The 13,519-nt window shown below is 38.9% G+C and overlaps 1 protein-coding gene across 5 annotated transcripts in view; it reads right to left on the bottom strand.

Annotated features, from left to right (window-relative positions):
• The window catches only part of MME (membrane metalloendopeptidase), a 91,034-nt gene that overhangs the window by 47,007 nt on the left and 30,508 nt on the right, over positions 1 to 13,519 (bottom strand). For all 5 annotated transcript variants that reach the window (XM_082459551.1, XM_082459554.1, XM_082459553.1 and 2 more), the window contains exons 4-8: positions 11,007 to 11,168; positions 9,952 to 10,032; positions 9,770 to 9,865; positions 9,536 to 9,651; positions 7,502 to 7,567 (exon numbers count right to left, since the gene is read on the bottom strand). In XM_082459551.1, coding sequence (XP_082315677.1) covers positions 7,502 to 7,567; positions 9,536 to 9,651; positions 9,770 to 9,865; positions 9,952 to 10,032; positions 11,007 to 11,168 — 521 coding nt within the window. The remainder of the gene's footprint in view (positions 1 to 7,501; positions 7,568 to 9,535; positions 9,652 to 9,769; positions 9,866 to 9,951; positions 10,033 to 11,006; positions 11,169 to 13,519) is intronic.

The following is a 13,519-nucleotide window of genomic DNA, read 5'->3' as shown; positions in this document are numbered from 1 at the left end:
AGTTCAGAGTGGCACTGAACCCAGGAAATTTAATACCACTTTCATAACATTGCTATTTAGCTATTATTTTCTATCAGCAGTTAAAATAAATTATGATCCCACCACATTCAAATTTATTCAAAACTCAAGTCCCAGCACCAGTTTGGCGACACGCAGACGACCACAATTAGGAAAGCCATACCACACAAGTTTGGAATCAATGGGTAGTTCTATGCTTCAAAGACTTGTCCACACAGGGTAAATATGAAGGAAAGCTGTAGAGTGCTTAACAATTCCACACTTTCAAGGGGCTTTTACAACCTACTAACTGATTATCAGTGAAAGGGGTACCCTTCTAGTCACTGTGAGTGCAAAGGCACATCTAAATTCACAGTGACTGAGCTTCCCTGGTGGCGCAGTGGTTGAGGGTCTGCCTGCCAATGCAGGGGACACGGGTTCGAGCCCTGGTCTGGGAAGATCCCACATGCCGCGGAGCAGTTGGGCCCGTGAGCCACAATTACTGAGCCTGCACATCTGGAGCCTGTGCTCCGCAACCAGAGAGGCCGCGATAGTGAGAGGTCCGCGCACCACGATGAAGAGTGGCCCCCGCTTGCCGCAACTAGAGAAAGCCCTCGCACAGAAACGAAGACCCAACACAGCCATAAAAATAAAATAAATTCACAGTGACTCATTAAGAGGATCAAACATAAAACTTATAGGGAAATGAAAATATTTTATCAAGCAAGAACCTAAGCAAAATGTACAAAGTCATCATTAATTTCAAATTCAAGAGGACATCTTTAGATACTGGCATTCCATGACCTTTACTAAATGCTAAGTAAACAATTTCCCAGGGAGAGGGCTCTCTCTTTCAAGGATATGGAGCGATTGTGAGGCTGTCTCGCTGGCATCTCTATCCCTGGATCTGCTACTCAATAGAACAAACTATTTTTCAGCCATGTGTCTGTATTAAAAACCAAATCACTAAGGTAACAGGGATAAAAGGATGTTTTTATGTATATTCTTGCCAACTCCATTCTTTTCCTATTAAAAAGTAATCAGAATTCTTGTTTCACTTTGAAGAAAACAAATATGTCTGAGTTCATACCTCATGGGACCAACTATTCCAAAGTACAAGCATGCAGTGTTTTGAATTAACTGCATTTCAAATCATATAAATTCATCTGCATTCAGCAGGGAATTACTACTGCCTACGAAGGAAATGGTAATTTAAATTTTCCAGTATCAATCTACTGAGATATTTTTTTTACTCTATGGGATGCTTTTTCATTAATGAGGTGAGAAAACAATAATGAGTGTTCTCCTCCATTTCATTGACTCTGCAAACTGGTTTTACTCCAGTATCTTTATCCTTACAGATCTATTTAAAGACTATAGAATTTGGCACGCAGAAGAACTTTGGAAAATGCTTCTAGTCTTCTGAGCTGGTAAAGTTTCCCAGAAAACTGGAAGCATATTATACCATGAACTTCTGAGATGCTTGAATATTTAATACACTTACATGGAATACACTACTTCCTTTAATGAGCTCCACTACCTGGCAACCTATTACAATGTGACTGATTAAAACACGTCTTAGTATCTTGATTATCTTTCCTGGCTTCCAAATTTATCTAGTAGCTGTCAGAACCCAGGCTTACTGCTGCTGTTAAATCCTTTCTACAAGACATGATTCTACCTTAAGGTACTGATTTTCTTCCTTGAGATACTTCTAGATTTGTAAAATGCCAAATGATAGCAATTGTCATAATTTGGGGAGAAAGTAATCAACACATATTTTAACATTTAAAAAGTACATTGGCCAGGATATTTTTTAAATCAGATGTCAATTTTTCTTTTCTGTCACTAAGAGAGCAACTAGTTATTACGACAAGGGTCAGAGGCAACTACCTTTTTCGACAGTCATAAGGTAGCCTAGTTGAAGCTTTGATACAGTGAATCCTTTATGTGATAAAACAAAAACAAAAACAAAAACAAATGAAAAAACCCCCAAAACCTAAATGTCTATGTAGTCCTTCCTTTAAAAATAAAAAGGAAGGAAGGAACAACTGTAAATCCTAATGCTTATAATAGCAGGTTCAAAGATGCTAATTGGTTTTAAACGGTTGGGTAAAATCGCTAATTGCAGTTTTGTGAGCTTTTAAATTACACATTATTGGTGAGATGATATTTACCAATACCCAACACCATGAATTGTTACTCTAATTAGGACTATCTTCATATTTCAGGACCAGGCAATAATATTTATATATTGGCTCTGTTCAGAAATTGGACTTCTCCTGCTTACAAAAAAGCTGATATTTGTTAGAGTTGCCAAAGAGCAAGAGGGCGATGCCATTCCACTATTGTCCTTCACACTTGGTATCTTTGTTAATAAGTAACAGCAAGTCCCAGGGAGGAACAGATAGCTCTCTGGACCGGTTGGCTGATATTTGTGCACCTTGGTGTGCCAACAACTATGGACCAGGGGTTTCACTTTGAAAGATTCTGTTCCGGGACACCTAGCTCTTACCAATTTTCTGCGCTTCCCTTTCCAAGACATAATGTGGAGCATGAGGTGACTGAAAAGTCACAGAACTGTCTTATTCCTAAGCCACTGATGCGGGTGGTATTATTTAATAGTGTTACACAGAAAAGTTTCCTGAGGGAACACACAGGGGCCCCCAGCAGGAGAGAGATGTTTCCTCTCAGAAGGCTTGGAATTTTTTGCCACTTGAAGCAGCATGTCAGGGATCATGCAGCTGCCAGAACACAGAGGCTTACTCCCCAAAGATGGGCACAGACAGAGAGAATCACGCAGCCATTCCTGGGGACAGGAAGTGAGAAACAGCCCCCCAATCCTAGCAGGGCTCTGGAGCAGCAGAAACACAGGATACAAGAGGATCCACTATGGACCAGCATGGAGACTGTTGGGGGCTTTCATCAAGTTATTAATGAGAGAGCCTGTAGATACATATGAGAGAACTTATTGGGTAACATCTAAGGTTTGTTGCATATGTTTGGGAAGGTGCATGTAGTTCTTTTTACAAACTGAGTTCAGTTGATCTAAAAAATTTCTTTTGTCATATCCAGGAAGTCCCAAGTTCAAAAGCTCCTTTATGTTTTTTTGTGGACTGGGTGAAACCTCCTGTCTATTAGTCACCTGGTGCCCAGAAAGTACAAAATGAGGTCAGCCGTTTCCTTTGCAGGATCCGTTTTATCAAGTCAACCAAGCAGCAGTCACAGCAATCTTTTTAAAAACCAAATCAAATCACGTCTAAATTATCCACCGACCGCTACCCCCAGTCATTCACCTTGTATCATATCATCCAGTTTTATTTCTTTTATAACACTATCTCCATTTATCTTATTTATTTACTTGTTTCTTTATCATCTATCTCCTCCGATTAGAACATGAGTTCCATGTGAATAAGGACCATTTCTGCCTTGTTTCCTTGGTATCCTTACTGCCTAGAAAAGCATCTGTCACATAGTAGAAGCTCAATAAAAATAAAGTTAAATTGTAAGTATATTGAGTAAGTTTCCCTCACCTGCTATGTCATCAGGCTTCTAATGGCAGTCCAAGTCCGGAGCAGTTTCTCTGAGCTTGTATTTTGGGTAAGTGGGCAAACAAAATCCTCTCTAGGTTTACCCTCAGTTCCAATACCTGCTCATCTAAAGGACTGCAAAACTCAGCTTGTGCTCTTTCCAGAGCAGGTACAGCTTAGAGAATTTCCCTGGACTGTGTTTTATTTAGTACACAGGCCCCAGATCACCTCTTTTTGGCTTCTAACCATCCTGGCCATATTCCAAGTCCTCTATCTTCATCCCTGAAATATTTCCTTTTTTTTTAAATGAACATCAAATTTTTCTAAGTGCTCTAAATTTCTTCATGACTCTGGCCTCCTCCTCCACCCTTGCCAGGCCCCATAGCATTATACTATATAGCTTCTAATCTCCAACTCCTTTGTTACCTCCTAGGGCTCTCATTTGCTAGATCAGTGGTTTTCTCACTTTTCTTTTAGCCCTGAAATGCTCTGTTCAAATAATGTTTTGTTAATGTATAAATAAGTAAAATGAATCTTGAAGAATGTAAACATGAAGGTGTGGCTACAGAGAGCACTGTCATTGGCACACACAAAGTGGTCCTTAGGTTCAGAAACCACTACCCTGGCTAATTCTACCTTTTCAGACACACACAGAACATAAACATATCTATAATCCAATTATGCTCAAATATTTTGGGTACCTAACCTGCAGATTCCTTATGAAGGAGGACAAGGCAGCAATCAGCCTTGAAAAGCTAAAGAGGTAGAGAAAGGGAAACTCTGAGACCAATTCCAATTCATCCCAATAGAGTTCAGAGACTCTTCTGGAGGTGGCGATTTTTCAAGAAAATTAAGGTTGTCATTCCTTTCAGTGAACCAATAAGCAAGAGCTTTCTCACATGAAGTAGTTGGTTGGTTCCATTTTAAAATTCCATGAATGGGATGATTATTTTTTATGGGCAATATGTATCTTTCATATTGTTTTCCTAGCATAGAAATGTATACTCTTGTATGGGATAGAACTGTTTCAAATCTCACTACTTCTGTCCTTTGAGGTAGCAATGTGTCATTAAGTGATCTCTTCAGATAATCAGAATACCTCAGAAATAAGGTTCTATCTCTTTAACAAAAGACATCCAGCATGAGTGGCTCCTTGATGAACACATTTTGAGAACAGTTTCTTCTGCCACGACATTTAGGAAGTTCTATTTATTTCCTGGGAAAGGACACTTTACACAACAAGGTGCCACACAGATAAATCCCAATTTTTAAAATAAATGTATGTATTTGTTCAGTATTTATACAGATGGCTATGTGGCCTTCTGACTAATATTTGGCCTATAGAACACTGTGTTATTTTTTTTTAACATCTTTATTGGAGTATAATTGCTTTACAATGGTGTGTTAGTTTCTGCTGTGTAACAAAGTGAATCAGCTATACATACACATATATCCCCATATCTCCTCCCTCTTGCGTCTCCCTCCCACCCTCCCTATCCCACCCCTCTAGGTGGTCACAAAGCACCAAGCTGATCTCCCTGTGCTATGTGGCTGCTTCCCACTAGCTATCTATTTTACATTTGGTAGGAACACTGTGTTATTAAATTTACATTATAAACTCCTGGAAAAAGAGTGTTTACGTAGTCTTGTTTGGCACCTTGTGTCATCCACATGAGCTGGCTTAATTCATAATTTTAAATGAGATTTGCTCTCCAGGTTTTTCTGTAGAAATAGCACCATCTAGAAGGAAAGATAGATTGGGAACCAGGAGACAGGATCATGATGAGGGGGGCTATAGTAGCTATTTCTCCTCATCTGCTCATAACAGAACCCTCTATCTCTTTCCTCTTGGTGGAACTATCGATCAAGGGGTCTCCCCTCCTGAGCTGTAGAGATGGGTTGGCAGTACCAACTACCTAATCAGAGAGCCCAGTTCCCTGGACACAGTGATTGGTCAAGAGAAGGGCAGGTGGCTCAAGCAGGAACAATCAGAGCCCTTTCCTCAGAAACTGATAGGAATAAGAGAGACAGAATTTCTTTTTTCTGGATTGTAAGGCAGCCAGGGATCATCTCTGATGCTACAATGGAGAAAGCCTGCTAGAGAAGGACTCCAACACAGAAGAAAGTAGCACCTTGAGAACAGGAAAAGAGGTAAGATGGTTCAGTTGAACCCCTGGAACCAACCATGCCTGATTCATCCCTAGAACTTTACATTTAGGTGTGACAAACAGAAAACATTTTTTTTTTACAGAATTTAAGTTAGAGTAGGTTTCTATTGCTTACAATTAATGTTCCTGACACGTGGATCTTCTAATCCATGACTTAAGCAAATCATTTTACTTATTTGGGTCTCTGTTTTCTCATTTGTAAAATGAGGGGTTGAACTAAATTCTCTAATGTCCCATTTAGCTCTTAAAGTCTGTGCATAAGTAACCTTAACTAGTAAGAAAACATACCATTCTGCCATGTAAAAAATATAAGAATATATATCTTTGAGTTTCTATTGCCTTAAGGCCTGTTCTCTCTTTAGGAAGGAAAGTACAGAAAACAAAAAGGAATTGAGGTATTTAAGTTTAGAACAATAACCAGAGGAATACAATACGCATTTTTCAAAATATAATCTAATCTAAAATTTAAAAAAAAAAAACAGTCACAGGTTAAACAAAATGCTTCCATATGACCCAAGCCCATGAAAGACAGCTCTAGATTATGACATTTTCTTGATTATGAGATAGCGTTGAATATAAAATGCACAAATACACTATCATCTTAACAACAGGATCCTTTCCAAAAGAAAAAACACAAAAAAGAAACTTTACCACATTAAATGTATACACTAACTGCTGGGTATACTTTAATATCAGGAATGTTAAAATACAAAAAAAAAAAATACATCTTTTTAGGATTGGACAAATTTGCTATGTTTTTAGGACAAAATCCTAAATTTGAAAAACATCCTAGTTGATGACAATGAAAATGTAGTATAATGAGCCAGAATTCTTCAATCACCCTCAACTCTGCAACAGGAAGCAGCTAGACAGCTCATAAAGCCAATAGCTGCAACCCACACAATACCTGTAATGAACTCAAATATCCCACACCCATTTGACTGTCTGTGCTATTAACTGTGGACTTTTACAATGTATCTTTTTCTTCATTTCAATGTTGTGTAGCCACTCAAAAAGATACTTTACAATGAATTTATTCCATGCTATTTTGAACTTAATAATGAGGCAAAATGCACACTCAGTATAAACATATAAAGCTAATAATTTTAATTAAGAAGTAATTTCAGCCACACCACCATTGTGACCCATTAGAATAATCAAAGGTAAACTTAACTTACTTCTGAGCTACAAAATAATGAGGAAAACATTTATGGAACCAACACCTTCCCCAAATACCTAATAATATATTACACTGCTTAAGTTTATCATCTATGGTTCCTTTATATCAAGAAGCAAAAGCACATCAACACCAGCCTGAGGGAGGCAAGGCTGTGAGGCAAAGAGAAGCAGTTCTGTGGGGTATGATGAATGTTAGAATCAGAAGGTGACTGCAAAGGTTTGTCTGAACCCAATGCCCCTATCTGGGTAGTCCTCTGAAAGTCAAATCAAAAGGCTCTAGAAGAGTGCTGCAGTGTATGATGTGTCTGATACTGGACCATTCCTGGTCTTCACTGGCACTGACCTAGACCATGATTAATCTGTTCATTTTGTAAATGATCAAATTTATAGAGAAAATAAAACATTTAAAATTGACTTTTCAAAATGGGTCACGTGACTTAAGTACTAAGATCAAGACACGAACAAGGAATTTCAAGTTTCTTTGTTTCTTAGTTTAGAATATTCATTCAGTCAAAGGAAGCTCACTATTACATGTGATTTTCAGTATCTGCCTGAGTGAAGGACATAGAGGGTTAAGTTTAAATTCTGTAGTTTTTTATTTTGTTGGATTTTTGTTTTTGTTTTTACCTCTTTATATATTCCAGTGCATTCATAGTAGTCTCTGGAAGGCAGGCCAAGTCGAGGTTGGTCAATCTATACAAAAATATGCGAAGAAGAAAATAAAGTATTCAGTTGATATAGAACAGTTGGACAAATTACAAGCACGCCTATCTATGTATGAGCAAGATCCTAGTGTTCTTCTAGCAAATGTAAAATCGATAGCTAGTGGGAAGCAGCCGCATAGCACAGGGAGATCAGCTGGTGCTTTGTGACCACCTGGGGTGGGGGATAGGGAGGGTGGGAGGGAGGGAGACGCAAGAGGGAGGGGATATGGGGATATATGTATACATGTAGCTGATTCACTTTGTTATAAAGCAGAAACTAACACACCATTGTAAAGCAATTATACTCCAATAAAGATGTTTAAAAAAAAATAAAGATCCTAGTGTTCTTGTTCTTTATAAGGGTAACAAGCAGACACGGAGTGAATACATAGTTAGGAAGTGGTTTCCACACTACTCCTGCTTCCAAGTGTTAAACTGATGGGTAGCTAGATAATCTGGAAGTCTGTGCTGCAGATATCTGAGAAAAACCAAAGAAATCTTGAACAAAAAAAAAAGCACACAGGGAAGGATTTTTAATGCATAATAAAGGGGGTGGTGAACAAATACATGTTAGAATCTAGGACTAGGGAGCATTATACTTTTACAGGACATTTTGGCTTCCTGAGATTCTAATATGCTCCCCTGAGGGACATTCTCTTCTACCCCCACCCTTAATTGGGACAGAAAAAAAAAAAAAAAAAAGGTGGAAAACCTCTATGGTAACTCAAGAAATTCTAAGCTAGCAGAAATCTTGCCGGAGATTTTTTTGAGATCCTCTACCCTAAGGGGATAGAGGAGATTCCTCCTCGGTTCTCGCCAAAGCTGTCCTGCTCAGGACGTCAGCAGACCCAGCTGCCAGCTGAGTGTGAGAAAGAGGCAACTCATCTCAGTTCTAGTATGCCCAGTCCACCTTGGATACCTAGCAAAAGCTTCTGGACATACTCGCGGCTTTGGGAGAGTCCCTCTTACGCGCCGCATGGTAAGATGGGTAAGGTAAACGAGCATTTATGGGTGAGAGTGAGAATCCTAACAGCTGTAAAGAGCCAGGCCAATACAAAAGAAACAGAACCCAGAGGACTGGTAAGGAAAGAGCCAGAAGGCATCCCCACGGGCAGAGCCCTGCTCCTTCTCCAACCTCCTGACCCTCCTTAGGAAACCCCCTCATGGCGATCATGCAGGATACTGGCATTTGAGAGCCAAAGGAGAGAACGCAGGAAGAGAGAAAGGGGTCCACTGTAGGCAAGAGTTGGGTTCAATCTCTTTCATGATTTTAATACAAATGACCATAAAGATTTATGCAACAGTGACATAATTATGCTTCTGTGACCTGCAACTTTTGGTTAGTTTCTTTTACAGGAGACTAAATAAAAGCTCCCTAAATGTTTCACTCTATTCTGAACAAACTCGTTAAGTAAATCCTAGGTAAACCTAAATGAATGGCTTACGCTTTAAAAAAAATCAAATAAAGCCATTTAAAAAGAATGGGATTCTGTTTACCTTAATTGAGAAAAAAGTACAGACTTTCTTTAGCAAGGACCAAAATTGTGTTAAAAATCCCATTTCTATGATCTTTTTGTAATCAATTAGGAATTTCTGATTTCTGACCTGTATTACTTATATAAACCAGACCATGTTCCTTTCATGAACATACAGAGAAATCAGGTGCTTTTTCTAAACAGGAGAGACCTGAAGTCTTTCCTTTCTTATCATTTGTTTTTATAAAGGGAGAGGTATCTAAAACAAAGGTAGCAGGAAGGAGAGTTGAATGCCTAAAACACAGCATCAAGAAAACACTTTCAAAATTGGGAATCCAGGCATCTGTCCTTGAACTTATTACCACCTTGCTCATGCAATTCAAATGAGAATATGCATTATTTCTAAATATCAATAACAACAATGCGTGTGGAAGTTTTACTGCAACTTAAAGTAACTTTGGCTGTCGGCCACACAAACTTACATGAATTACATGGTTCGTAGAGTTTTTATCATCAGTGCCAACAAAAAAATTAATAATGACTTTTTTCCCATATTTAGAATTCAGCTGTGCAATAGATTTCTCAGCTGTCCAAGAACCTAAACCAATGAAAGGTGAAGTATATCATTAGATGCTTTAGTGCATTTATATGATACTATAATAATAACAGATTTTATATGGAAATAATTTTTTTTAAAAGAAGGAAAATTGCCTTACCATATGTTTGGTTCCAGTTTTCTGTCACCACTGGCCAATCATATATATCTGGTAACAGTCTGAGTAGAGGATCTCCGCCTCTGCTATCAATAGCAGCTTTTGAAAATAATGAATATAAATATATTACGAAGACTATGCATATTTTGGCATACTCCTAATAAAATAAAATACAGAGCACTTACATTCATTTATACAAGATCTGTACAATGTTTTTGCTTTCTGCACTGCTACTATATCTTCAGTTTTGGGTTCCTGAAGGACATCTGAAATAGGGTATTGATAAAACACATCAGTATAATTGCTTATTTGCAGCTGCAATTAACATTTTCAATGCAGGTTTGGTAAAAAAAAAAAAAACTTTTGTACATATGTTCACACATCTCCCATTCCAAAACCCTATAGGAAAAACCAAACCCCTTATACCAGATCATTATTCCTGGTGCAGAACTGGGAGTTAGTTTCATTACCCAACTTAGATGAAAGTCTTTTTGACTAGATTAGCTTTTTTTTTTTTTTTTTTTTTTGGGAACAGTGATGTGTACTGCTCTACCATAGAGAAGTTACTTTTTTTGAAATTGAGATTAAAAAGAAAACAAATACTACAGAGGAATTTGGAATTTAATATGATAGTCTTCTTGATGGTTGGAAAATAATTATCTTTGTGTGATTGTACTGTTCATGCTCCAGATGAAATGAATGTACTGTTCTTCTTGTTTGGATATTAGAAAATAGCAAAATTTTTTTTTACAAAGTAACTTCTAAAAGAGGAGAACAGAGAATGGAGGATAGCAAAGGACTAGACACTGCTTTCTCAGCTTCCCAGGGAGAGTGTCTTAACTGGGTTAGAACAGATATACCTACTCTGGGAAGGCAAATCTCAGTAACATCTCACAGTGACCTCAACACAGGGCCAGGGTAGAAAGAACATGCAGGTGGTGTTTACTGGCAATAATTTAATTTCTTCTGTAATAAAATGGCATAAAGATGCCATCTCCAGGGATAATAGAGCTTTATCGTGTGTACCTACAAATGAAAGCAGGAATGCTAAGAGATGCCAACATATCCATTTCAGCGTCTACCACCCTCAGAGTGACTCAGCGGTGGTCCCCAAAACTTGGAGGGATTATCGACTTTAATGTTTTGCGATACTCCCTGTAATCGCTAAGAGCTGTATCTTAAGAAATGGATATATTAAGAGAGAAATCTTTGATGCACAGACACAAACTCCACTACTAACCTTTCAAAATGACTTCTAATTCATCCCTTAGAATGTCAAAGTTACTGTAACGGGAGCTGGTCTCCGGAATGATGTTGCGCTTCAACCAGCCTCCGCAGGCGTATTTGAAAAAGTCTGTACAAGGCTCAGCAGCGGCGTCCATGTTCTGGATCAGTCGAGCGGCTGAAAGACCACAGAAAGGATGAGATAACATGAAGGGTGTATTTTTGTAAGTTTGGAAGGGGAAAAAAGAGACACATTGCTTCTTTATGATCTAGTCAACCAGACTGATGCTCCTCTTTTTACTTGTGTAACTGTGGATTCAGGTAGAATGATGAATATTATCTGTGTATAGTCCTCCTTCCTTTACTGTAGTTGGTTGGTTTTATTCTTGAGAGGTCTGGGTCCTCCTATCCTGTATCTCACCCCCTCCTTTAAATAACTGAGGTTCTTGCTAGTTCCTATCTCAGATGAAAAAGTGAATGCAGGTCTGCCTTATCCGTCCTGGGCCTGGAGTCACTCTTCACTCTGATAACTTTGGCTGTTGACTCCGCTCTTCAAGGTGCTGTGACCTTTGAATGTCTGGGAGGCTGGCTCCAAGGCATGTGGGATTGTTAATGGATTTTATCATTTTAGTAAAGATCTGAAACTACAGTTATTGCTTCTTGTACTTCGCTTACAAAATTTTTGCAATTCAAAATTGATATCCGCTCTCCATTTGTCTATGTAGAGTCTGTCATTATAAGATTAGCTGTAAGCTTGTTAGTTTTTCTTATGTCCACTATTTTATCTTTGAGATTTATGATGAAAGTGCAAATCAACCAACACTGAGTATTTACAGTGTGCAAAACACTGACTGTGATGGGTGTGGCAATTGATAGAAAGATGTGTAAAATTTTCATAAAGTATTACCACTGAAGAGAAGAATATTACGTACAGGAGGCTCAATGCCCACTATTTCTACACCTGGAATAGTGAGGAAACCCTTCCACTGCCCTCCCCACGTTCTTTCTCATACAAGTTGAACTGTTTCGCAAGGAAAACAAAAGAGCAGTTGAGAATTCATCTGCATCAAGAGAGTATAAATTCTCAAATGAGCTTCTGAAAATACTTCACTTTCTGAATAAATAAGTTAATTAAACACTTTTTAGGACTGCTGAGCTCTGTGGATTTTTCCAACTTGGAATGGTAAATCTCTCTTTCAGCTGAGCCCCAAGCCCCCGCTTCTAACCGCTTCTGGACACGTTTGCCTGGCTGTCATCTCAGGTTCCATCTCTTTAAGACTAAACTCTCTGGGTTGCCTCCAAACCAGTCCTCTCTGGACGTTTATACTTTGGTCTACAGCACAATCGTTATCACAGCCTTCCATGTTTGAAATCTCGAGTAAAATTCTGTATTTCTTGCTCTCCCTTGGGCTTATCAGTAACTCTTTTGCCTCTTTTCTATACTCTTTAGATGATCAGTGTTAACCTACTTTACATCTTCATCCCTTCTGACCAGAAGTCACCTAACTACTCCTCTTGCTAGTATTATCTCCCTAATTTTATACATATGTCACGTATCTTTCACAGATTAAACTTCACCAGATACCCTTTTGCTCTGGCCACTCCCTTGCTCAAAAATGTCAGTGGCTTGACGTTGCCCAGGTTAAATTACAAACTCTTTAACTTGGCTAATCAAAAGTCTCTACCTTATCTTTTTTTTCCTCTCTGAGTTTTCATACAAACTCTGCTCCAGCCAGATGGGCTAACTCCATGTGCCACAAACACTCCTGTGCTTCTCTACCTCGTGCCTTTGTTTCTCTCCCCCTCACCCCACCCTTTTAACTCCTCCTCCCATTCTTTCCAAATTCTACCCACTATTCAAGGTTCAGCTTATGTCCCATCTCTTCCTGAAGCTCCCATGACTCCAAACTTTAGGGAAGATTTCTTTCTCTGAACTCCTGAGAGCTCACTGCCTCACTCGGTCTTAAAAGAGGCTTTAGATGAGGCTACTTTGAATTTCTCAGGTGAATACCTACAGTGTCTTCCTAATCATTCTGTTGATGAACTTAACCTCTTTGTAATCCCATCACCTAGCACTTCAGTAAAAGTCATGCAGTTAAGTTTATGTGTGATGACATTACTGAATCATCAGTGAGTCCTCTTCTTCCCTCCTCCTACACGTCCCCCTCCCCAGCTCCTGCAGGTCAGACCAGTTCGCATTTCACAGCCTCCAGAGCCCATCCCATCCTTCCAGGTCCCAGTTTCTATTCTTTCTTGGGCCCTCCTCTCTCAGGCTCTATTCATGCCCTTTCAACCAGACTATGGCCCCAGGTCTCTCCCCACCCCATTCATCCTGTGTGTCAGTCAGATTCACATTGTCCTGTCATTTCAGCACACCATTTTCCACGCCAAAGTCTTCAATATAATCCTCTTGCATTCATAATAAAATCCAGATTCACAGCACATTCTAACCCTAATATACCTAGTGAAGCTTCTCTCACTGCTTTCTAACGTGAGCCATCTGCCCCAATTAAATGAATGTATTCATTT

This window comes from Balaenoptera physalus (assembly GCF_965194825.1).
Source record: "Balaenoptera physalus genome assembly, chromosome: 4".
NCBI classification, from domain to species: domain Eukaryota; kingdom Metazoa; phylum Chordata; class Mammalia; order Artiodactyla; family Balaenopteridae; genus Balaenoptera; species Balaenoptera physalus.
This window is presented reverse-complemented; position numbering and strand designations above follow the sequence as displayed.